The 24,741-nt window shown below is 48.4% G+C and overlaps 1 protein-coding gene across 1 annotated transcript; it reads right to left on the bottom strand.

Annotated features, from left to right (window-relative positions):
• Window positions 1-1,571: 1,571 nt before the first annotated feature.
• Window positions 1,572-16,391, bottom strand: utp6 (UTP6 small subunit processome component). Its single transcript, XM_048555397.2, has 19 exons — window positions 16,118-16,391; window positions 15,250-15,334; window positions 14,918-14,959; window positions 14,734-14,826; window positions 14,438-14,485; window positions 14,204-14,267; window positions 13,863-13,981; window positions 13,110-13,187; window positions 12,636-12,717; window positions 12,429-12,513; window positions 12,131-12,306; window positions 10,578-10,657; window positions 10,402-10,479; window positions 8,154-8,333; window positions 7,183-7,263; window positions 6,994-7,103; window positions 3,089-3,155; window positions 2,721-2,793; window positions 1,572-2,007 (listed from the first exon to the last, which is right to left on the bottom strand). The coding sequence occupies exons 1-19, from the start codon at window positions 16,207-16,209 to the stop codon at window positions 1,850-1,852; spliced, it is 1,791 nt and encodes a 596-aa protein (XP_048411354.1). The 5' UTR covers window positions 16,210-16,391; the 3' UTR covers window positions 1,572-1,849.
• Window positions 16,392-24,741: the final 8,350 nt, after the last annotated feature.

Raw genomic sequence — 24,741 nt, 5'->3', positions numbered from 1 at the left:
TATGTTAATATTTTATGGTACGTTGATACAAAGGAGAGTAGTGTTGGGTGTTTTGAAAGAATTAGGGCAGACAAAGTCCCAGGAATTGATACAATCTATCAGAATGCTGAGGGAGGAAATTGCTGCAGCTCTGTACAAAATTGGTATCCTTTGTAATCACAGGAGAGGTCCCAGAAGACTGGAGAATAGTCAATGCTGTTCTTTTGTTTAAGGAGGGAAACAGGGGTAAACTAAGAAACTACAGGTCAGGGAGCCTTATGTCAGTGGTAGGGAAATTATGGTAGATTTTTAAGTACAGCATTTACTCATATTTGGAAACAAAATTTGACTTATTAGCAATAGGAAGCATGAAAAATCATAACTGACAAACTTTAAAGATTGAGTTTTTTGAGGAAGTGACAAAGGTGATTGTTGAGGGCATGGCAGTGGATGCTGTCCATATGGACTATAGCAAAAATTGGGAACAAAGTCCCTGACTGCAGCAGCCTGCCCAGGTGAAGTTGCACGGCCTCTGCAGTGACCGGGGTAAGACAGATACAGAACTGGCTTGGTCTTGGAAGATAGAGCATAGCAATGAACTTGAGACCTATGACCAGAAATGTGAAGTGATGCATTTTGGCAGTTCTAATGCAGGAGGAGACTAGACAGTAAATAGCACACCTCTCAGTAGCATCAACATACAAAAGGTATCTGGGCATACAGGTTCACCGTTTTCTGAAAGTGACAAAAGACCACAAAGGGGATAAAAGTGTCAGGGTAATGGCATACTTACGTTCATCGCTCAGGGCACAGAGTATAAAAGTTGGCATATTAAAAAAATTGCAGCTGTACAAAACTTTAATGAAGCCACATTTGGAATACTGTACACATTCTGGTCACCACGCTTCCAGGTGGTGATACAGGCTTTGGAAAGGGTACAGCAATGGTTCACCAAGATGCTACCTGGAATGGAAGGTATTAGCTGTGACGACAAGCTCCCTGTGCTTTGACTTCCAAAGTCCAAGGACGAGGGGCGCCCTGACAGAAGTTTACAAAATTACGAGAAGCATCGACAGAACGGATAGTTAGTCTTTTTCTCAGGGTAGAAATGTTAACTCAGGGACATGGGTCTATGGTAAACGAGAGTAAATTCAAAGATGTAAGAGGCAGATTTGTTAGGAGGGTGATGAGTGCCCGGAGAATGCTGCCAGAGGAGGATATAATAGCAGCATTTACGAGGCATCGTGACAGGTGCATGAATAAAGGGATATGGACGATGCAGAGGGCAGCGGAGTTTAGATTAGAAAGAGGTCACATACTGGTGCTGTCTTGGTGGGCTAAAGGGCCTGTTCCTGTGCTGTCCTGTTTTATATCCAGAGACAACAGGAAGCAAGGTGAAATTCACTGCCCCAGAAAGCAGTCAAGGCCATAACATTGATATCTCTGAGACCCTCCTCTTCCCCCAAGCTCTGCTCCCTTGATCTTTGTGGACCCTGTAACGAGCCTAGGCTCTGTCACAGCAGCACAACCCCAGCAATAAGTTGAGACCAATTCATGCCTATTCATCAGGCTCAAATGTTCCAGCTCCAATGTGAAGTTTCCTGTAGGATTGTGGTTTATTTTCACTCAGGTTAAGATTGCTCAGGTACATCACTAACACATTGCTGGGCAAGTTCAGACAGACCATGTCTTAAATGCTGCCCAGGCACAGGGTCTGGCTGTGACACAGCAGCAAGCTCTAAACTCAAGGAGATTCTGAAATCCAAACAAGATCAACCTGAAAATCCTCCAGCACAGTGACAGAGTCCAGAAACGACTGGGAATGTTCACAAGATGAAGGTTTCATTCCAAATGGAATGTTGGTTGGATGTTACAAGTGACCAGTCTGTAGCAGGGTATACTGAGACACAAACTGGTCCACCTCGGTTCCAGCCAGTGTCTTCATAGCCCTCCAATGGATCTGACCTGTCAGCTCAGGTTTACCCTGGGGGTGTCCCCGCTCTTCCTTGATATACTCCAGCCACAAATCTACAGGAAACAAACAAACAGTCAGACTGTGAAATGAAGGAGCTGACATCTCTCTTACCCAAAATTACTGCCCCCCTCCCCACCCCTGTCAATGGCTCACCAAAAATAAGTCACTATAAACACCACAAGGATCAGCTTGACAGAGGCAGCAATGGTGTACCTCTATGTCACTACATTAATAATCCACAGGCATTAATACTCAGGGACCACAGGTTTGAATCACCCCACGGCAGGTGATGAAATCTGAATTCCACAAAAACAGCAGGAAATTTAAAAAGCTGGTGAGCATAAACCCATCGGATTCACGAATGTCCTTCAGGGAGGGAAATCTGCCGCCCACACCTGGTCTGGCCTACACGTGACTCCAGACCCACGGCAATGTGACCAACTCTAACTGACCTTTGAAATGGCCTACCAAGCCACGCGGGTCAAAGCCTCATGCCTCGAGAAAGGATTTGATTTCAATTGGACAATGCAACCACTCTCAGCAATTCTCAATCTCTGGAGCACCCGCAATTCATTTCAATGTTTAACCCCGTGCTGCCCGCGATCCCCCGTCATGGAGTGTGTTTGATGGGGACAGTGTAGAGGAAGCTTCACTCTGCACCTAACCCCGTGCTGTCCCTGTCCTGCATACTGAAAGTCTGTTCTTTGCTCAGATGTCAACAATGCTGCAACGTTAGTTTCTGACGAATAATCTTATGGATTTCTACCAGCATTTGTAGATCCAAACTCCCGCAGTGCCCGCTCGTAATATTCCCTCAAATGCTCCATTCTGCTGCATTCCTGATGGGGAAAAGACAAACCAACGTTACAAATCATGGCTGAATATTACCACAAATGAAGTAAAGAGTCAAAATATCACTCAAGAAATGGGCAAGCAACCGATTCATCCTGGATTCTCCAGTCACTCAGTCCTCACACAAACCACTCATAATCCACCCCTAACGGTACATGCTGTGCTCAGGCAGTGCTTGGAACTGTGTCAGAGCTGTACACTGACCGCTCAGTCCCTGGAGGTACTGGGACTTACTCCCACCGGCCCTTCACATCCCCAGCTCCCACAGACCCACAAGCTCACCTGCTGCTTCTCAATCGCAATCATTTTCTTGAAAAACTCTAAAGAAAAGGGCCCATTTTCACAAAGACTGAAACAAAACAGAAGAGAAAACAGTGACTGCTCTTTTCCAGAACTTCTCAGCGAGTTGTCAGAATGTACAACAGTTTGTCCAGCTACTAAAATAGCAACTTCAAAACTCAACCATTGTGCCTGCTGGCCCAGTTTGTTCAGCATTTATGGTCATTCCCAATCATTTCCCAGTGATTTCCCCATAACATTTTCCCTTCTCAAATCCAACCAAGTCCCCATTAAAATTGGGGCTAGCCCCTCCTTTAGCCATTCCATGCTTAAACATTAAAAATACTCCCTGATCTGAGAGCCCATTAGAAAAACATTTTCCGAATTTGCACTCAGGGAGAATACCCCCTTTATTCACTCGTGGCTCGGCCAGCATTCACTGTCCATCCCTAAATTGCCTGGAGGGCAGTTAAGAGTCAGCCACATTGCTGTGGGACTGGAGTCACATGTAAGCCAGACCAGATAAAGGATTGCAGCTTCCTTCCCTAAAGGGCATGAGTGAGCCAGATGGGCTTTTACAACAATCGATAATGTATTTACGGTCCTCATTAGATTCTTGATTCCAGATATTTATTGAATTCAAATTCCACCACCTGCCATGGCAGGATTCAAACCTGGTTCCTCAGAACATTATCTGGGGATGTGGATTAACAGTCCAGCTATAATACCACGAGGCTATTGCCTCTCCTGTCTATTTAAAATACTTGTTCACAAGATGTGGGCGTTGCCAGCAATAACTGCCTGCCCCAAGTTGCCCCTTGAGAAGGTGCTAGTGAGCTGCCTCCTTGAGCCCCTGCAGACCATGTGCTGTGGGTTGACCCACAATGCCCTTAGAGAGGGAATTCCAGGATTTTGACCCAGCGATGCTGAAGGAGCGTGCAGGTGGTGATGTTCCCGTGTATCTGCTGCCCTTGTCCTTCTGGATGGAAGTGGCCGTCTTTGGAAGGTGCTGTCTAAGGATCTTTGACAGTAGACAACAGGTGCAGGAGTAGGCCATTCAGCCCTTCGAGCCAGCACCACCATTCATTATGATCATGGCTGATCATCCACAATCAGTATCCTGTTCCTGCCTTATCCCCATAACCCTTGATTCCACTATCTTTAAGAGCTCTATCCATCTCTTTCTTGAAACTATCCAGAGACTTGGTCCCCACTGCCTTCTGGGGCAGAGCATTTCATATATCCACCACTCTCTGGGTGAAGACGTTTTTCCTCAACTCTGTTCTAAATGGCCTACCTCTTATTTTTAAACTGCATCCTCTGGTTCTGGACTCACCCATCAGCGGAAACATACTTCCTGCCACCAGATTGTCCAATCACTTAATAATCTTATACGTCTCAATCAGATCCCCTCTCATCCTCCTAAACTCAAGTGTATACAAGCCCAGTCGCTCCAATCTTTCCACATGATAGCCCTGCCATTCCAGGAATTGACCTCGTGAACGTACGCTGCACTCCCTCAATAGCAAGAATGTCCTTCCTCAAATTTGGAGACCAAAACAGCACACAATACTCCAGGTGCGGTCTCACCAGGGCCCTGTACAGCTGCAGAAGGACCTCTTTGCTCCTGTACTCAATTCCTCTTGTGATGAAGGCCAGCATGCTATTAGCTTTCTTCACTACCTGCTGTACCTGCATGCTTGCTTTCATTGACTGATGCACAAGAACACCAAGATCTCGTTGTACTTCCCCTTTACCTAACTTGACTCCATTTAGATAGTAATCTGCCTTCCTGTTCTTGCCAAAGTGGATAACCGCACAATTATCCACATTAAACTGCATCTGCCATGCATCCGTCCACTCACCTAGCCTGTGGAAGTCACCCTGTGTTCTCATAACATCCTCCTCACATTCCACACTGCCGCCCAGCTTTGTGTCATCAGCAAATTTGCTAATATTACTTTTAATGCCTTCGTCTATATCATTAATATATATCGTAAACAGCTGCGGTCCCAGCACCGAACCTGATGGTATCCCACTGGTCACCGCCTGCCATTCCGAAAGGGACCCGTTTATCACTACTCTTTGCTTCCTGTCAGACAGCCAGTTTTCAATCCAACTCAGCATTTTGTCCCCAGTACCATGTGCCCTAATTTTGCTCACTAATCTCCTACGTGGGACTTTATCAAAGGCTTTCTGAAAGTCCAGGTACACTATATCCACTGGCTCTCCCTTGTCCATCTTCATAGATACATCCTCAAAAAACTCCAAATTAGACAAGCACGATTTCCCCTTTGTCAATCTATGCTGACTCTGACCTATCCTGTTACTGCTATCCAAATGATTCGTAATTTCATCTTTTATAATGGACTCCAGCATCTTTCTGCATCTTGTAGATAGTACACACTGCTGCTACTGAGTGTCGGTGGGGGAGGAAGTGAGATGTTTGTGGGTGTGGGGACAGTGAAGCAGCTGCTTTGTCTTGGATGGTGTCGAGCTTCTGGAGTGTTGTTGGGGCTGTACCCATCCAGGCAAGTGGGGAGTATTCCATCACACTCCTGACTTGTGTCTTGTAGGTGGTAGGACAGGCTTTGGGAAGTCAGGAGGTGAGTTACTCTTTTCACGATTCACAGACTCTCACTTGTTATCATAGACACTGTGTTTATGTGGTGAGTCCAGTTGAGTGTCTGGTCAATGGTAACCCCGCGGAAGTTGATAGCAGGGGTTTTCAGTGATGGTAACACCATTGAATGTCAAGGAGTGATGGTTAGATCGTCTCTTATTAGGGACAGTCATAGTGTTGCACAAATGCCAGGCTATCACTTGGCACTTGTCAGTCCAAGCCTGGATATTGTCCAGCTCTTACTACATTTAAAACATGGACTGTTTCAGGAATGGGAATGGGAACCATGACAGGCCACACATCCCCGAGCCATCTCAGGCCTGAACCAAGATCCTGACTCAAATCCAGGCTCCTAGAAACCCAGATAACAAAGTGTGGAGCTGGATGAACACAGCAGGCCAAGCAGCTTCTCAGGAGCACAAAAGCTGACGTTTCGTGCCTAGACCCTTCATCCTGGAAACCCTTGTTCCTTACGTGGGCCTTTTTGGGAGAGACATGCAAATTATCCTGTAACTAACCAGTTTAATTCAAGATGACAAGTATACAGACGCAGCCTGTATTCCCTAGAGTTTAGAAAATTAAAGGGCAGGATCTAAATGGAGGTTTAAGGTGAGGAAAGAGTAGACATGGTTGAAAGGGAGAAACTACTTTCTAAGGTGTCAGTGCCAGCACGGTTCACTGAGAGCAATCTCTCCTGAGTCACAACATCCCGGGTTCATTCCACTAAACAGTCCAGGTGGGCAGCCAAGGTACAGTCCTGATTCAGAGTTTGATGGTCAGCCGCAATCATATTGAATGGCAGAGAAGACTCAAAGTGCTGAATGGCCTACAGGTGCTCTTCTTTTCTATGTTTTATAAAGAACAGATGAATTGATCATTACCACGCTGTTATTTGTAGGGTCTTGCTGCGTACATATTTGCTTGGTAGAACAGTGATATTTCATAGTGCCTTAGTGTCAGTGAGCCCCTTGGTGAATAAACTATGATATAATTAGCCTGTTCACTCTGGGGTGTGAGGTGGAAGCACTTTCTCACACAAGGTGGTGCGGAAATCTGCAGCTCCCCACTTATAACGGATACGCCTGCACCATTCATGGTGTACGCTCTATCTCAACAAATCATTTCTTCAATTCCCAAACACTGAACAGTGGGTCTCTGCTTGTCATTTGAATCGGAATTAAACTGTTTAATTTGTTAATGTGTAGTACAAGCTGCTGAGGGGGAGCCTGGCCTTCACCCTCAGGTGACTCCATTCTAAAAGGAAACATGGTGAATGCCTACATACCTACTGAAGACTTTCCTTGCTCTCTTGTAGCCTTTGGCTTTAAGGGCCCAGTCAACATATCTCTCTTTCACAGCGACAGAGACAGCTGCAATTGGTGTCTGCAGTGCACGCTGTCAACAGACAACAGGTAGTTAAACTCTCGCCTTCATACAAGCCAGTCGACAGAGATTTGCTCAGACTGGAACCTACCTGATAGACAGATTCAGTCTCATCGACACTGCTCGTACTTTCACTCCAATCTAAACAGAGAAGCCACAGAGGCAAAGTGTCCTGCAAGAGAGGAGGGAGACAGTGAGCAAAGGCTGTGCCAGACTGGCAAGGATTAAAACCATCGCCAGTGAAGCTGCTGGAAGAGAACAGGGAAAGGTGCAAACAAACTACAATTAGGACAAAGCACAATGACAGAGCAGAGAGAAGACAAGAAACCAGTGGCATTGTATTTAAAAAAAGGACAAACACAAATAAAGCAGCCCTGAAAAATGGAGATATGAAGAAGCAGAGGGGAGTACTAAGAGTGGGAACGTGTGGGGAGCACAGACAGCAGACATCCATGGACTGAATGGCCTTAAATCAGTATGTACTTTGTCATTTCATAATGAAAGCCCATTTAGAGCTTTGCAGCAGATTCAGAAGCAGGAGTAGAATGGAGAAAGCACTGGTTTGGTTTTGTTACTTAGGTCACTGGTCACTGGCTGTGAGCGGTTTGAATGGGAGGAGAACAGTGAATACTCTTCCCAACATACGGATATGGGCAGAGCCCAAACTCTAAAGAAACAGCTCAGACACAGGCTGTCAGGGAATGTTGCCTCCAGTCTCAACGTACTTTCCAGAATGTTCTGCCATGGCCTGAAGTTGAAGTCAGTAAGCTCAATGAAATTCCTGAACAATAATTGTGCTCCTGTGTTTTTGGTGACTCATAGAACATTACAGCGCAGTACAGGCCCTTCGACCCTCGACAGTGGATCCCTCAGTCTATTGTTTAAAATTGCCTTTGAGAGGCTGGCAATTTTCACTCTCCCAGTTTCCCCGGCACAGACCTATTTAAAAAGGGAAAAGGTGATGAAAACAGGACTGGACACGGCCTTACTCCCACTGGGTATGGCACTCTCGTCCACACTACTCCAGCTATGTGGTTACCATATACTCAGGGTGGGCCTCACCTTAGCAGGGACCTTCTGGAAAGCCTCCTGAAAGATATGGCTGACATCTGGACTCTGTAGCTCGATCAGAACCTCCAAGCTGCTCTGCCACATCTGCACCGAACCGGCAAAGTTAGCACTTTCAGACTTGACCAATCGGAGCGCTTTCTCAGCGTCACCATGGTCCACTAACAATCGAAGCTACAACAAATTATAAGCAATTAATGTAGTGTTCAAGCAATTAACGTAGTGTTCAAGCAATTAGAGTGAAACAAGAAATTCTTGCACAGTTCAGAGAAAATACAGAAACTCACTAAACCAGGGAAACCTCAATCTGAATCTTTCCCCTCTTGTTCTTTTCTATTATTATACATCTTTGACCCCCAACAACTGACACAGTTCCGAGAGAAAATGGTTTATTATGCTCACTTCATCAGCGACTGCTCTCCTTTAACGGAGAGCAACACCCACATTTATGGCACCTGCGTATAACCCTGGTATCATCCTGAAAACATTTCTCTGTACACTCTTAGTTTTTCTGTGATCGGCTGCCCAGGATCAGACTGAAACCTACAGTTGAAGCAGGTTAGCTTGGCTCTTTTTCTGTCTTCAATGTCCCTATTCAGGGGAATGAGACAGAAAGCAGAGTTTAATAACATAACACACACTACCTTTAAGGATTTAGGAATATGTCTCCGTCTGGGAAAAACCCCACTGAGGTTCCGCTGCCTGTCGATGTTTCTCCTCCCAAAGTGCATTTGATTTTATTCATTCACAGGGTGAGGGTGTCACTGGCCAGTGAGCATTTATTGCCCATCCCCAATTGCCCAGAGGGTGTTTATGAGTCAACCACATTACTGTGGGTCTGAAGTCACATGTAAGCCAGACCTGGTAAGGATGGCAGTTTCCTTCCCTAAAAGAGCATTAGTGAACCAGATGGGTTTTTCTGACAATGGATTCATGATCATCTTTAGACTCTTGATTCCAGATTTTTTTAAAAAATTGAATTCAAATTCAAGAGACATGAAGGAACATGGGAATTTGGAGAAGTTAGTGGCGAAATCTTAGGAAGAGTCCAAATCACAGCAGAGGAGCTGTTGAAAGTATTAGTATGTATGAAGGTGGACAAAGCCCCGAGTCCTGAACAGATATATCCAAGAACCCTGCAAGAGGCTAGCGAAGAAATTGTGGGGGCCCTGGCTGATATATTCGCATCATCGTTAGCTATGGGTGATGTCCCAGAAGACTGGAGGGTAGCAAACATGGTGTCCTTACTCAAGAAGGGCTGTGAAGGTAAACCTGGGAACCATAGACCAGGAAGCTTAACATCTGTGGTAGGTAAGTTACTTGAGAAGATTCTGAGGGATAAGATACACATGCATTTGGAAAGACAGGGTTTGATTAGGAGTTTGAATCGAGGACTAGAGGGCATCAGCTTAAGGTAAGAGGGGAAAGAACACATGGGAAGCTGTGGAGTAATTTATTTATTTATTTTTACACAGGATGGTACGAATATGGAATGAGCTGCCAGGGGAAGTGGGTGAGGTGGGTACATTAACAACATTTAAAGAGCATTTGGATGAATACAAGGATAGGAAAGGTTTAGAAGGATATGGGCCAAAAGCAGGGAAGTGGGGTTAGCGTGGATAGGCATTTTGGTTGGCACGGACCAGTTTGGGTCAAAGGGCCTGTCTCCATACTGTAGGACTCTTATTTGCCGAGGTATAATTGAAACTAGGGTCCCCAGAACCTTACCTGGGTTTCTGGATTAACAGTCCAACGGTAACACCACTAGGCCACTGCCTCCCCATCACTTGACATCTGCAAATTAAAACTGTATTTGCCATTTTCCTGCCCGTTTCACTAGCCTGACCTCATTCTCCTAATGTTTGCTACTGTCCTCTGCCATGTTTGCTACATTGTGGTGTTTTGTATCATCTGCAAATTTCAGGCCCCTTCTACCCAATCTGTCATGTAAACATAATGAGAAAACACTCCTGCTGTCAGACCCCACTCCACAGCTCCCTGTAGGCTGCTAAAACCAGTGTCCAATTCTTGGGCTGTTTCTCATCCACCTCTCCCTTTATCTTTCATTCTATCACACCAGGAAAGTGGTTTTTCCCGAATTCCCTATTGAGTATATTGTAAACTTATTTTAGATTTATGATCTGCAATTCTGACCACTCTCAGAGGTGGAAACAAGTTGTCTAAGTTTAATATGATCATTGTAAGAGGCTGCTATTACAGCCAAGGGCTTTGCGGCTCTTACCCATTGTTTATAGAAAGCCTGGGGTAAAAGGGAGGATTCACTGGCCTTTTCAAAGACATTCAGCACCTTGTTCAGTCTCTGAAACATATTAGAGACAGTAAGTGATTTTACTCAGCCACAGAGATCAGGATACAAGAATAATCAGAGACACTGGGATTTCAGTCTCTCAAACGCACCTTGTTTCGAAGAAATTCATTGTTGGTTTTCCGTTTAAACCTTTCCAGGCAGAAACTGATATAACATTTCCACATGGCTTCTGTAATCAGAAAACTCAATTAGGAAACAGCAGCTTGGGAAGGCCAGAGGCACACAGTGATGAAGTAACTGCAGACTGGCCCTCTCTGTAAACTCTAGAGCTCCCTGCTCTCAGGATCGGAGAGATAGAGACTCGATCTGCCGAAACTGCTGCTGCCAAGATCCAGTTGAACTCACTTCACACTTGACCCCACCCTGCCCCCACTCAAACCAACGCTACTCCATGCACTTCTTTCCCAGCCGCCTCACCAATCTGGTGTAATTCTCTGCAGAGGTAATGAGCGAGTTAGACAAAGGAGAGCCAGTGGATGTGATCTATTTGGATTTCCAGAAGGCCTTTGACAAGGTGCCACACAGGAGGCAGTTAAATATGATAACAGCCCCCGGTGTTAGAAGTAAGGCACTGGCATGGATAGAGGATAGGCTGCCTGGCAGAAGGTAGAGTGGGGGGATAAGAGGGTTTTTTTTCCCCCCGGATGGCAGCCAGCGACTAGTTGAGTTCCACACGGGTCAGTATTGGGACATCTATTCACAAAGAAACTGAGGGCATTGTGTCACCTGCAAACTTAGCAACAAAGATAGGTGGAGGGACAGGTAGTGTAGAGGAAGTGGGGAGGGGTGCAGAAGGGCACAGACAGGCTAGAAATGTGGGTAAAGAAGCGTCAGATGGAATATAATGTAGGAAAGTGTGAGGTTATGCATTTTGGTAAGAGGAACAGAGGCGTAGACTATTTTCTAAGTGGGAAAAAGGCTTTGGAAGTGTAAAATACAAAAGGGACTTGAGAATCCTAGTTCAGGATTCTCTAAAAGGTTAACGTACAAGTTCAGTTGACAATTAGGAAAGCGAATGCAATGTTAGCATCAAGTGGTCTAGAATACACTGGCGAGGCTGTACAAGGTCCTAGTCAGAGGGCATCGGAAACAGTTTTGGGCTCTGTATCTGAGGAAGGATGTGTTGGCCATGGAGTGGGTCCAGAGGGGAGTTTACAAGAAGGATCCAAGGAAAGAAGGGCCAGTCACAGGAGGGGGAGCTGAGGGTCTGGGTCTGTACTCAAAGTTTGGAAGGATGAGGGGAATCTGACTGAAACTTACAGAATATTGAGGGGCCTGGATAGAGTGGACATGGGCAAAATATTTACATTAACAGGAGAGACGAGGATTTAAGGCACTGTCTCAGAGTGAAGGGACAACGCTTTACGATGGTGAATCTGTGGAACTCATTGTGAAAAAGAGGGCTGTAGAGGCCAAGTCAGTGTGTGTGTTTAGGACAGAGATAGATAAGTTCCCAGTTAGTAAAGGGATGAAGGGTCACGAGGAGAAGACCGAAGAATGAGTTTGAGAAACATATCTGGCATGACTGAATTGCAGAGCAAACATGATGGGCTGAACAGATTAATTCTGCTCCTATATCTTATTTTCCTATCTCGTCTCACTTCCTCCCTCATATCCAAGTCTCAGTGGAATATATACAGACCTGTAGGCACAGAGGCGACAGCTTTCTCATAGACAGCCCAGCACTGCTCCTCCCTACGAGCAACTTCAGAGGCTTTTGTTTGTTTGGAGCACTCCGCTACCGGCAAGTCTGCATCTAACTCCTGCCTGGCCACAAAGTCCCAGCACACTGGGTGGTCAGCGTGCAGAGTCTGTAGGCTATAGAAACAAAATGAACCAGCTGAGCACATCGCATTGCTGAACTGGCCAATCAGACACACCTTACACCACTTTTGCAACATCAGACACCACCCCACTCCCTGATTCTTCCCCATACTCACTCCTCCACAATCTCTTTGCAAAGGTCCTGTGTGAAATCAAACATCACTGCAATTGTCCAAAAGGACAGGTGGAACTCTGCATCTCCTGAGACAAACATGAGACATGGACAGGGGGTGAGTGAGTGTGCGTGAGGGAAAGCAAGAGCACACAAATCCCCACTTCCCGATCGCAAGTGACAGTGCACTAAGTGTGGAGCATTCACTCACCTGGAATCTTCTCAATGGCATTCTTATAAACAATACGAGCCAAATCGCCACGGACAATCTCCTCTGGATACTCTGCTTCGGTCTAGAGACACAAAATGTGTGACAGGGCTGTTCCTGTGATGTTGCACAATTAGTTCAGCAGCAGTCTGAGTGACTAGGGACATACTGCCAACTGCACACATTCACATTAGCCCGAGCACCACGCACTCCAATATCTCCCTCAATCTCAACCAACACAAGCAGCCCATCCACCTAAGACCAATACACCCATCTACCACCTTCCCTGCCCTGACATACATTTCTAATCTGCACCTCTTATGGGTGGGATGCTCCAAGTGTGGACTTGTTGGGCCGAAGGGCCTGTTTCCACACTGTAGGGAATCTAATCTATCTCTTGAAGCCCTTCAGCCCATAACCCAGCTCCACTTTCCCTGTCCCAGCCACATGCCAACTCTCAGGGTTCTAGCTCTTTACCAGCTTCAGCTCTGCCATTTCCAGCAGCTGCTTCTCCTTTCGCATCTTCTCCACGTGCATCAGCTCCATCCGGAAATACTGTCAAACACAAGATCGTAACGGTCACATCTTTTTATTTTTAATGTTTATTAATTGTGCAATGCGAAACAACTGTTTTAGAAAACAGAAATTGCTGCATGGTTTGAAAATGAGTGATTTGATTATCACTGTGAACAAGGAGTAAGGAACTAGAAGAAATTCCACAGGGGTCAGTATTCCCTCACCAAGTCACTCTTTATTTGTGTGTAGTACTGGACACTAATCCAGCGTCCTCAGGGGCTGCTCTCAGAGCAGAGTCTCTGACATTCCTGTTTTTAATCTATCAACCAGGGGTCCCTGACTGGACCACATTAACAGCTCCAGTCAGTGGAGTCATTCTGAGCCCCACCTGGTTAACCGTGTTACAGTCAGTACAGAACTGCTTTCTACTTTACCCTCTGTCCATGATTTATCTTCTTGTCTAATGTGTCTGCATTTAAAAAAGAATTAAAAAGGTTTTAATCTTGGAATATATGACAACTGTCTGACTCTACCTGCAGTTAGAAACTAATTACTTTAATAAAATAGCAACTTTTGTTAAGTACAGAAATCTGGTCTATGTTTTATACCAAACTGGGTCCACAAGTCAGGGGAATCTTGGCTCTCTTGCTTCCAGCCCATTCTCAGTTGGATTCAACATCAAGGAAGGAAACCCACAGCCGAACTGGCACTTACCTCCTGGTACAGCTTCTGAGATTCTGGGTGGAAACGCAAAGCTCGCAGGAATAAATGTCTGGCACTTTCTGATGATAACTGATCCTCCATTTCCCACTTTGCCGCCATCATCCATAAAGCTGCGAGAAAATTAATGCAAATAAAATAAATAAAGCTCTAAGTTTTTTAAGAGTAGGTTTGTAGATGTTGTGGTTGGTTGGCTCACTGAACTGTGGAACAACGAACCATCTCGGCGAGCCAACCAGCCACAATAATGAAACAGGCAAATAAGTACTAAGCACCACATCAGGCACAGATCCTCCCACCAACAAGTGACAGGAACACATCGACTGGCTATTTACCTGGTTTGTCTGGATGAATGGCCAACATCGCAGAGAACACTTTGCTCAGCTTCAGCTTGGCATTCTAAGAAAGAATTAACAGCCATAACAATGAGAACTCAATGAACATCAGGAGAGATACAGTCAGTAACACAGGGTACTAGGGGAAGAGAGGGGTTACTGAATGACAGTGAGAATGAGCAGCATTAACATCAGTAGAGATACACACAGTCAGGAACATATGCAAATTCTTACCCATTTTTTGCAAAATGCGATATGAGAGAGCCACAACTGGACATCCGCCTTTAAAACAGAAAGTTAACATCGACAGTCAATGTGCAGGAAGAATCTTTCAGACAAGGGACTGTCACTTCTTCAGACCCCCCCCCTGCCCCCCCCACCCCACCCCCCCAGGAGGTGTGGCCCTCCTCCAGCCCCTGCTCACATGAAGCCCTCCCCTGCTCCCCGCACAGCTGCCCACCTCAGCCCTGCCTGGCCCTCAGCCCTGGAGCTCTCTAGAACACCACCCCACCACAAGCTCCAAGCCTTACCTTCCACTTGGAGAGAGCTCGCCTGAACAGGGCGTGAATGCGGTTAACAATGGCGTATTCAATTTCTTCTTTCTTGAAGTAGTAGCCAGCTCGCTGTGAGGAGAAAATAGTGATGTGTTTAGAAAGTGACACGTTACACTCAAACGAGAACTCAGCTTTTCACAGAAACTTGCTTCTCACTCACCACTCGCCGTCTCTTGATCAATTCCAAAAAGTTAATTTCATACTGAAACACAAAACAGCAAATCAGTCAGAAGTTATTCAGCTGGAGGGTGAGGGTTGGGGGTCTGGGGGCGTTAGGCATGTTGGAGGGATGGGGGTAACGCTAGGGGTGAGGGATTGAGGTGAAGGAGGGTGACTGAGGTGAAGGGGGTGCGGTTAGGGGTGAACGACGGATAGAGGGGTGCAGTTAGGGGTGAGGGAAGAACAGTGGGTAAATCACTATGACGGTGTAATGGCAGAGGCCAGCTGGGTGTGCCTGGTCAGAGTGGGTTGACTCCTCTGTTAGTCACACACCTGGATATAGCTGATGAAACTCTCCTTGTTCAGCATCCGTCTCTGCACCTTGTGCTCCAAAGCTGTAACCTTCTTCATCAACGCTCTTCAAAAATCAAACAGCAAAAACCATCAGGCAGGCAGAGTGAGAAAACTCCATACCTCCTGCATTATTACCCAAATTGTTTACATAAAAGGACAAACAGATGTGGGCCCAGCACCAATCCATACGGCACGCCGCTGCTCACAGGCCCGCAGTCTGAAAGCAATCCTCCACCACCACTCCCCGCCGTCTTTGCCCTTCTCGGTGGCACAAGCGATGGGTGAGGAAGTCGCAGTCGAATTCTCGTGTCACAATGTTTCTGGTTTCGGTTTTGAGAGAAATTAGAACCTTGTGGCTGCTGGGAGAACCATCCTGGTGGGGTAAGGCAGGCCGATCGCACCCCCCCACCCCCTTGATATTCTCTTCACACAAACACACTTTATTTGGTGAATTCTGTGACGGATCCACCTCCTGAGGCCGTGAGCCCCGGACCCGCTTCACCCTCTCACCGCAGCTTCAGCCCAGTCCGTGACGCCTCACCTCGTGCACTTTCACCCGGACCCCGGCGACCCCGACCCCACCCCCCCGGGACCCCCGCGCCCCCGGGACCCCGGGGCCCCCGGCAACCCCCCCCCGGCCCCCCCCCGGGACCCCGGCAACCCCCCCCCCCCCCCCCCCGGGACCCCGGCAACCCCCCCCCCGCCCCCCCCCCGGGACCCCGGCAACCCCCCCCCGCCCCCCACACCGACTCCGACACCACCCGCCCCGCCCCCCGGAGCCGCTCCGCCCCCCACCCCCCCACCGGACCCCGGAACCCCCCGCGGTCCCCCCCCCCCGGTCCCGCACCTGCCCTCGGGGCCGCTGAGCAGACCCACTCTCTGCAGCTGCTCCAGCTCCGGGAGTCTCTCCTCGAGCCGCCACTGAACCCGCTCCGCCATCGCCGCGTGACCGACACTTCCGGTCCCCCTAACGCCGGCTCCGCCACGAGGAACACCGTGCCCCGAACCTCCGTTCCGCCTTCCGGCCGGAAGTTTCCACAAAAACGTCTCCCCCGACTCCCACCAGGGGCACAGGGATTGTTCGGAAACTTCTGGAACTAATCAGAGAGACATCAGGATCCGCCGACTCTCTACACCGTCCCCCACCAGGTCCCACAGCTTTATCCTTCCCCCGTCTCGGTCCCACAGCTTTATCCTTCCCCCGTCTCTGTCCCACAACGTTATCCTTCCCCCGTCTCTGTCCCACAACGTTATCCTTCCCCCGTCTCTGTCCCACAGCTTTATCCTTCCCCCGTCTCTGTCCCACAGCTTTATCCTTCCCCCGAGTCCCACAGCTTTATCCTTCCCCCGTCTCCCGCCCTGATTGGGGCTGTTACCCTGGTCCCATCAGGGAGCCCTGGCTGACAGATATCAACAGGAGGGTCAGGGGTTCTCTTTGCTCTGACGGAGCTGGGCCAGGGTCAAGGATGCTCTGTGCGTAAATAAAGGGGGACCTGGTGATGGGACACCAGTCTTCAGGGAGATATTTCAGAGTTAATTAAGAAAAGTCAACAAGATGTGTTAAGGGTAAAGATAACAAAGTGTGAGGCTGGATGAACACAGCAGGCCAAGCAGCATCTCAGGAGCACAAAAGCTGACGTTTCGGGCCTAGACCCTTCATCAGAAAAAAGACTGATGAAGGGTCTAGGCCCAAAACGTCAGCTTTTGTGCTCCTGAGATGCTGCTGGGCCTGCTGTGTTCATCCAGCCTCACGTTTTATTATCTCGGATTCTCCAGCATCTGCAGTTCCCATTATCTTTGTGTTAACAGCAAATCATCGTTAACCAATTCACTCGCAGACAGTAGGAACTGCAGATGCTGGAGAATATGATATAACAAAGTGTGGAGCTGGATGAACACAACAGTCCAAGCATCAGAGGAGCAGGAAAGGCTGACGTTTCAGGTCTAAACCCTTCTTATTTTTTGAAGAGGTAACGAGATGTTTGATGGATTTAGTCTAATGAATGAGATAAAAGGTAATGCAGCAATGTATCTACAGGATGAAGTTGCAGGAAGCAGAAATTCATGAAGCGTGCTGTCACTCGTACTCGAGGATAGTTAATGGTTCAGTTCAGTACTGAGACTCTCTCTGACAGAAATGAAAATCCTGTACTTTAGTGAAAAGGTGCAAGTGCAAAATTTCCAGAAGAGACAAAACTTGGGAAGCACTGTAAACTGTGAAGATGACAGAATAAAACAGCAGACGTACGTCCTAATTAGGAACAGGTGGAGGTCATTCAGTCCTTGAGCCTGCTCCAGTATTCAGCCAGATCATGACAGATATCGTTGTGGCCTTTCCACTTTGCTATTTTAACCCCAATGGCCTTTTGAAACTTGTTAGTCAAGAAACTATCGACCTCTACCTGAAAAATATTCTGTGACCCAGTTTCCACTGTCTCTGGAGGAGAGACTTCCACAGACTCAGAATCATCTCCAAGAGAAGAATATCCTTCATCTCTAATTTAAAAGGGACGTCCATTACTTTTAAACAGTGTCCACAGAGCACTCATCTCATCTGGTTTATTCGTGAGACTCCTTCAATTCAAATATATTCCTGTCTGACTTTATAAAAAAGAACACGTGAGTTGAGCAAGTTTTCTGTTTCCTTTGCCTTCCACACTCAATTACTCACATTAACACTTAAATTTCCATCTGACCATCTCTCCCTCTGACCGAATTATCGAGAATGGCTGGGGATGTCAGTGTGTTACAGTGAGAGGTGTGGGGTATATCGGTATGTTACAGTGAGGGGTGTGGGGTGTATCGGTGTGTTACAGTGAGGGGTGTGGGGTATATCGGTGTGTTACAGTGACGGGTGCGGGGTGTATCGGTGTGTTACAGTGAGGGGTGTGGGGTATATCGGTGTGTTACAGTGAGGGGTGTGGGGTATATCGGTGTGTTACAGTGAGGGGTGTGGGGTGTATCGGTGTGTTACAGTGAGGGGGGTCGGGTATATCGGTGTGTTACAGTGAGGGGTGTGGGGTGTATCGGTGTGTTACAGTGAGGGGTGCGGGGTGTATCGGTGCGTTACAGTGAAAGGTGTGGGGTATATCGGCGTGTTACAGTCAGGGGTGTGGGGTATATCGGTGTGTTACAGTGAGGGGTGTGGGGTATATCGGTGTGTTACAGTGAGGTGTGTGGGGTATATCGGTGTGTTACAGTGAGGGGCGTGGGGTATATCGGTGTGTTACAGTGAGGGGTGTGGGTTGAATCGGTGTGTTACAGTGAGGGGTGTGGGGTATATCGGTGTGTTACAGTGAGGGGTGTGGGGTATATCGGTGTGTTACAGTGAGGTGTGTGGGGTATATCGGTGTGTTACAGTGAGGGGTGTGGGGTGTATCGGTGTGTTACAGTGAGGGGTGTGGGGTATATCGGTGTGTTACGGTGAGGGGTGTGGGGTATATCGGTGTGTTACAGTGAGGGGTGTGGGGTATATCGGTGTGTTACAGTGAGGGGTGTGGGGTGTATCCATGTGTTACAGTGAGTCGTGCGGGGTATATCGGTGTGTTACAGTGAGGGGTGCGGCGTATATAGGTGTGTTACAGTGAGGGGTGTGTGGTATATAGCTGTGTTACAGTAGGGGGTGTGGGGTATATCGTGTGTTACAGTGAGGGGGGTGGGGTATGTCAGTGTGTTACAGTGAGGGGTGTGGGGTATATCGGTGTGTTACAGTGAGGGGTGCGTGGTATATTGGTGTGTTACAGTGAGGGGTGTTGGGCATATCAGTGTGTTACAGTGAGGGGTGTGGGGTATATCTGTGTGTTACAGTGAGGTGCCTCGGGTGTATAAGTGTGTTACAGTGAGGGGTGCGGGGTGTATCGGTGTGTTACAGTGAGGGGTGTGGGGTATATCGGTGTGTAACAGTGAGGGGTGTGGGGTATATCGGTATGTGACAGTGAGGGGTGTATGGTATATCAGAGTGTTACAGTGAGGGGTGTGGGGTATATCGGTGTGTTACAGTGAGGTGCGTGGGGTGTATAAGTGTGTTACAGTGAGGGGTGTGGGGTATATCGGTGTGTTACAGTGAGGGGTGCGGGGTGTATCGGTGTGTTACAGTGAGGGGTGTGGGGTATATCAGTGTGTTACAGTGAGGGGTGCGGCGTGTATCGGTGTGTTACAGAGAGGGGTACGGGGTGTATCGGTGTGTTACAGTGAGGGGTGTGGGGTATATCAGTGTTTTACAGTGGGTGGTGTGAGGTAGATCTGAGTGTTACAGTGAGGGGTACGCGGTGTATCGGTGTGTTACAGTGAGGGGTACGGGGTGTATCGGTGTGTTACAGTGAGGTGTGTGGGGTATATCGGTGTGTTACAGTGGGGTGTGTGGGGTATTTCGGTGTGTTACCGTGAGGGGTGTGGGGTGTATCGGTGTGTTACAGTGAGGGGTGCGGGGTATATCGGTGTGTTACAGTGAGGGGAGTGGGGTATATCCGTGTGATACAATGAGGGATGTGGGGGATATCGCTGTGTTACAGTGAGGGTTGTAGTGTATATCGGTGTGTTACAGTGAGGGGTGTGGGGTGTTTCGGCGTGTCATTGTGAGGGGTGTGGGGTATATCGGTGTGTTACAGTGAGAGGTGTGGGGTGTATCGGTGTGTTACAGTGCGGGGTGTATCGGTGTGTTACCGTGAGGGGTGTTGGGTGTATCGGTGTGTTACATTGTGGGGTATATCCGTGTGCTACAGTGAGGGGTATATCGGTGTGTTACAGTGTGGGGTGTATCGGTGTGTCACAGTGAGGATTGCGGGGAATACCGCTGTGTTACAGTGATGGGTTTGGGGTCTATCAGTGTGTTACAGTGATGGGTGTTAGGTATATCGGTATGTTACAGTGAGGGGTGTGGGGTATATCGCTGTGTTACAGTGAGGGGTGTGGAGAATATCGGTGTGTTAGTGAGGGGTGTGGGGTGTTTCGGCGTGTCATTGTGAGGGGTGTGGGGTATATCGGTGTGTTACAGTGAGGGGTGTGGGGTATATCGGTGTGTTACAGTGAGGGGTGCGGCGTGTAACGGTGTGTTACAGTGAGGGGTGCGGGGTGCATCGGTGTGTTATAGTGAGGGGTGTGGGGTATATCGTTGTGTTACAGTGACGGGTGCGGGGTGTATCGGTGTGTTACAGTGAAAGGTGTGGGGTATATCGGTGTGTTACAGTGAGTGGTGTGGGGTATATCGGTGTGTTCCAGTGAGGGGTGTGGGGTATATCGGTGTGTTACAGTGAGGGGTGCGGCGTGTAACGGTGTGTTACAGTGAGGGGTGCGGGGTGCATCGGTGTGTTATAGTGAGGGGTGTGGGGTATATCGTTGTGTTACAGTGACGGGTGCGGGGTGTATCGGTGTGTTACAGTGAAAGGTGTGGGGTATATCGGTGTGTTACACTGAGTGGTGTGGGGTATATCGGTGTGTTCCAGTGAGGGGTGTGGGGTTCATCAGTGTGTTACAGTGTGCGGTGTGGGGCATATCGCTCTATTACAGTGAGGGGTGTAGGTTATATCCGTGTGTTACTGTGAGCAGTGCGGGTTACATTGATGTGTTACAGTGAGGGGTATGAGGTACATCGGTGTGTTACAGTGCGGGGTGTATCGGTGTGTTACAGTGAGGGGTGTTGGGTGTATCGGTGTGTTACAGTGTGGGGTGTGGGGTATATCCGTGTGCTACAGTGAGGGGTATATCGGTGTGTTACAGTGTGGGGTGTTTCGGTGTGCCACAGTGAGGATTGCGGGGAATACCGCTGTGTTACAGTGATGGGTTTGGGGTCTATCAGTGTGTTACAGTGAGGGTTGTGGGGTATATCGGTGTTTTACAGTGACGGGTGTGGGGTATATCAGTGAGTTACAGTGAGAGGGTGTGGGGTATATCGGTGTGTTACAGTGAGGGGTGCGTGGTATATTGGTGTGTTACAGTGAGGGGTGCGTGGTATATTGGTGTGTTACAGTGAGGGGTGCGGGGTATATCGGTGTGTTACAGTGAAAGGTGTGCGGTATATCGGTGTGTTACAGTGAGGGGTGTGGGGTAAATCGCTGTGTTATAGTGAGGGGTGTTGGGTATATCGGTGTGTTACAGTGAGGTGTGTGGGGTTCATCAGTGTGTTACAGTGAGGGGCGTGAGGTATATCGCTGTGTTACAGTGAGGTGTGTAGGGTATATCCGTGTGTTACTGTGAGCGGTGCGGGTTACATTGATGTGTTACAGTGAGGGGTATGAGGTTTATCGGTGTGTTACAGTGTGGGGTGTATCGGTGTGTTACAGTGAGGGGTGTTGGATGTATCGGTGTGTTACAGTGAGGGGTGTGGGGTATATCCGTGTGCTACAGTGAGGGGTATATCGGTGTGTTACAGTGTGGGGTGTTTCGGTGTGCCACAGTGAGGATTGCGGGGAATACCGCTGTGTTACAGTGATGGGTTTGGGGTCTATCAGTGTGTTACAGTGAGGGTTGTGGGGTATATCGGTGTTTTACAGTGACGGGTGTGGGGTATATCAGTGAGTTACAGTGAGAGGGTGTGGGGTATATCGGTGTGTTACAGTGAGGGGTGCGTGGTATATTGGTGTGTTACAGTGAGGGGTGCGTGGTATATTGGTGTGTTACAGTGAGGGGTGCGGGGTATATCGGTGTGTTACAGTGAAAGGTGTGCGGTATATCGGTGTGTTACAGTGAGGGGTGTGGGGTAAATCGCTGTGTTATAGTGAGGGGTGTTGGGTATATCGGTGTGTTACAGTGAGGTGTGTGGGGTTCATCAGTGTGTTACAGTGAGGGGCGTGAGGTATATCGCTGTGTTACAGTGAGGTGTGTAGGGTATATCCGTGTGTTACTGTGAGCGGTGCGGGTTACATTGATGTGTTACAGTGAGGGGTATGAGGTTTATCGGTGTGTTACAGTGCGGGGTGTATCGGTGTGTTACAGTGAGGGGTGTTGGATGTATCGGTGTGTTACAGTGAGGGGTGCGGGGTGTATCGGTGTGTTACAGTGAGGGGTGTGGGGTATATCGGTGTGTAACAGTGAGGGGTGCGGGGTATATCGGTGTGTTACAGTGAGGGGTGTGGGGTTCATCAGTGTGTTACAGTGAGCGGTGTGGGGTATATCGCTGTGTTACAGTGAGGGGTGTACCGTATATCCGTGTGTTACTGTGAGTGGTGCGGGTTACATTGATGTGTTACAGTGAGGGGTGTGAGGTATATCGGTGTGTTACAGTGAGGGGTGTTGGGTATATCCGTGTGCTACAGTGAGGGGTATAACGGTGTGTTACAGTGTGGGGTGTATCGGTGTGTCACAGTGAGGATTGCGGGGAATACCGCTGTGTTACAGTGATGGGTTTGGAGTCTATCAGTGTGTTTCAGTGAGGGGTGTGGGGTATATCGGTGTGTTACAGTGAGGGGTGTGGGGTATATCGGTGTGTTACAGTGAGGGGTGTGGGGATATCGTTGTGTTACACTGACGGGTGCGGGGTGTATCGGTGTGTTGCAGTGTTTGATGCGGGGTATATCGGTCTGTTACAGTGAGGGGTGTGGTGTATATCGCTGTGTTATATTGAGGGGTGTCAGGTATATCTGAGTGTTACAGTGAGGGGTGTGGGGCATATCGGTGTGTTACAGTGCGGGGTGTATCGGTGTGTTACAGTGAGGGGTGTGGGGTATATCAGTGTGTTACAGTGAGGGGTGTGGGGTATATCGGTGTGTTACAGTGAGGGGTGTGTGGTATATCGGTGTGTTACAGTGAGGGGTGTGGGGTGTATCTGTATGTTACAATGCGGGGTGCGGGGTATATCGGTGTGTTACAGTGAAAGGTGTGGGGTATATCGTTGTGTTACAGTGAGGGGTGTGGGGTGTATAGGTTTGTTGCAGAGAGGTGTGTGGGGTATATCGGTGTGTTACAGTGAGGGGTGTGGGGTATTTCGGAGTGTTACAGTGAGGGGTGTGTGGTGTATCGGTGTGTTACAGTGAGGGGTGTGAGGTATATCAGTGTGTTACAGTGAGGGGTGTGGGATATATCAGTGAGTTACAGTGAGGGGTGTGGTGTATATCGGTGTGTTACAGTGAGGGGTGTGGGGTGTATCAGTGTGTGACAGTGAGGGGTGTGGGGTGTATCGGTGTGTGACAGTGAGGGGTGTGGGGAATATCGGTGTATTACAGTGAGGGGAGTGGGGTATAACCTTGTGATACAATGAGGGATGTGGGGGATATCGCTGTGTTACAGTGAGGGGTGCAGGGTATATCGGTGTGTTACAGTAAGGGGTGAGGGGTATATCGGTGTGTTACAGTGAGGGGTGTGGGGTATATCGGTGTGTTACAGTGAGGTGTATCGGTGTTTAACAGTGAGGGGTGTGTGGTATTTGTCGGTGTGTTACAGTGAGGGGTGTGGGGTACATTGATGTGTTACAATGAGGGGTGTGGGGTATATCGGTGTGTTACAGTGAGGGGTGTGGTCTATATCGGTGTGTTACAGTGACGGGTGTAGGGTATATCGGTGTGTTACAGTGAGGGGTGTGGGGTATATCGGTGTGTTACAGTGAGGAGTGTGGGTATATCGGTGTGTTACAGTGAGGGGTGTGGTCTATATCGGTGTGTTACAGTGACGGGTGTAGGGTATATCGCTGTGTTACGGTGAGGGGTGCGGAGTATATCGGTGTGTTACAGTGACGGGTGTGGGGTATATCGGTGTGTTACAATGAGGGGCGTGGGGTATATCGGTGTGTTGCAGTGAGGGGTGTGGGGTGTATAAGTGTGTTACACTGAGGGGTGTGGGGTATATCGGTGTGTTACAGTGAGGGGTGTGGGGTATATCGGTGTGTTACAGTGACGGGTGCGGGGTGTATCGGTGTGTTACAGTGAAAGGTGTGGGGTATATCGGTGTGTTACACTGAGTGGTGTGGGGTATATCGGTGTGTTCCAGTGAGGGGTGTGGGGTTCATCAGTGTGTTACAGTGTGCGGTGTGGGGCATATCGCTCTATTACAGTGAGGGGTGTAGGTTATATCCGTGTGTTACTGTGAGCAGTGCGGGTTACATTGATGTGTTACAGTGAGGGGTATGAGGTACATCGGTGTGTTACAGTGCGGGGTGTATCGGTGTGTTACAGTGAGGGGTGTTGGGTGTATCGGTGTGTTACAGTGTGGGGTGTGGGGTATATCCGTGTGCTACAGTGAGGGGTATATCGGTGTGTTACAGTGTGGGGTGTTTCGGTGTGCCACAGTGAGGATTGCGGGGAATACCGCTGTGTTACAGTGATGGGTTTGGGGTCTATCAGTGTGTTACAGTGAGGGTTGTGGGGTATATCGGTGTTTTACAGTGACGGGTGTGGGGTATATCAGTGAGTTACAGTGAGAGGGTGTGGGGTATATCGGTGTGTTACAGTGAGGGGTGCGTGGTATATTGGTGTGTTACAGTGAGGGGTGCGTGGTATATTGGTGTGTTACAGTGAGGGGTGCGGGGTATATCGGTGTGTTACA

This window comes from Stegostoma tigrinum, chromosome 22 (genome assembly GCF_030684315.1).
Source record: "Stegostoma tigrinum isolate sSteTig4 chromosome 22, sSteTig4.hap1, whole genome shotgun sequence".
NCBI classification, from domain to species: domain Eukaryota; kingdom Metazoa; phylum Chordata; class Chondrichthyes; order Orectolobiformes; family Stegostomatidae; genus Stegostoma; species Stegostoma tigrinum.
This window is presented reverse-complemented; position numbering and strand designations above follow the sequence as displayed.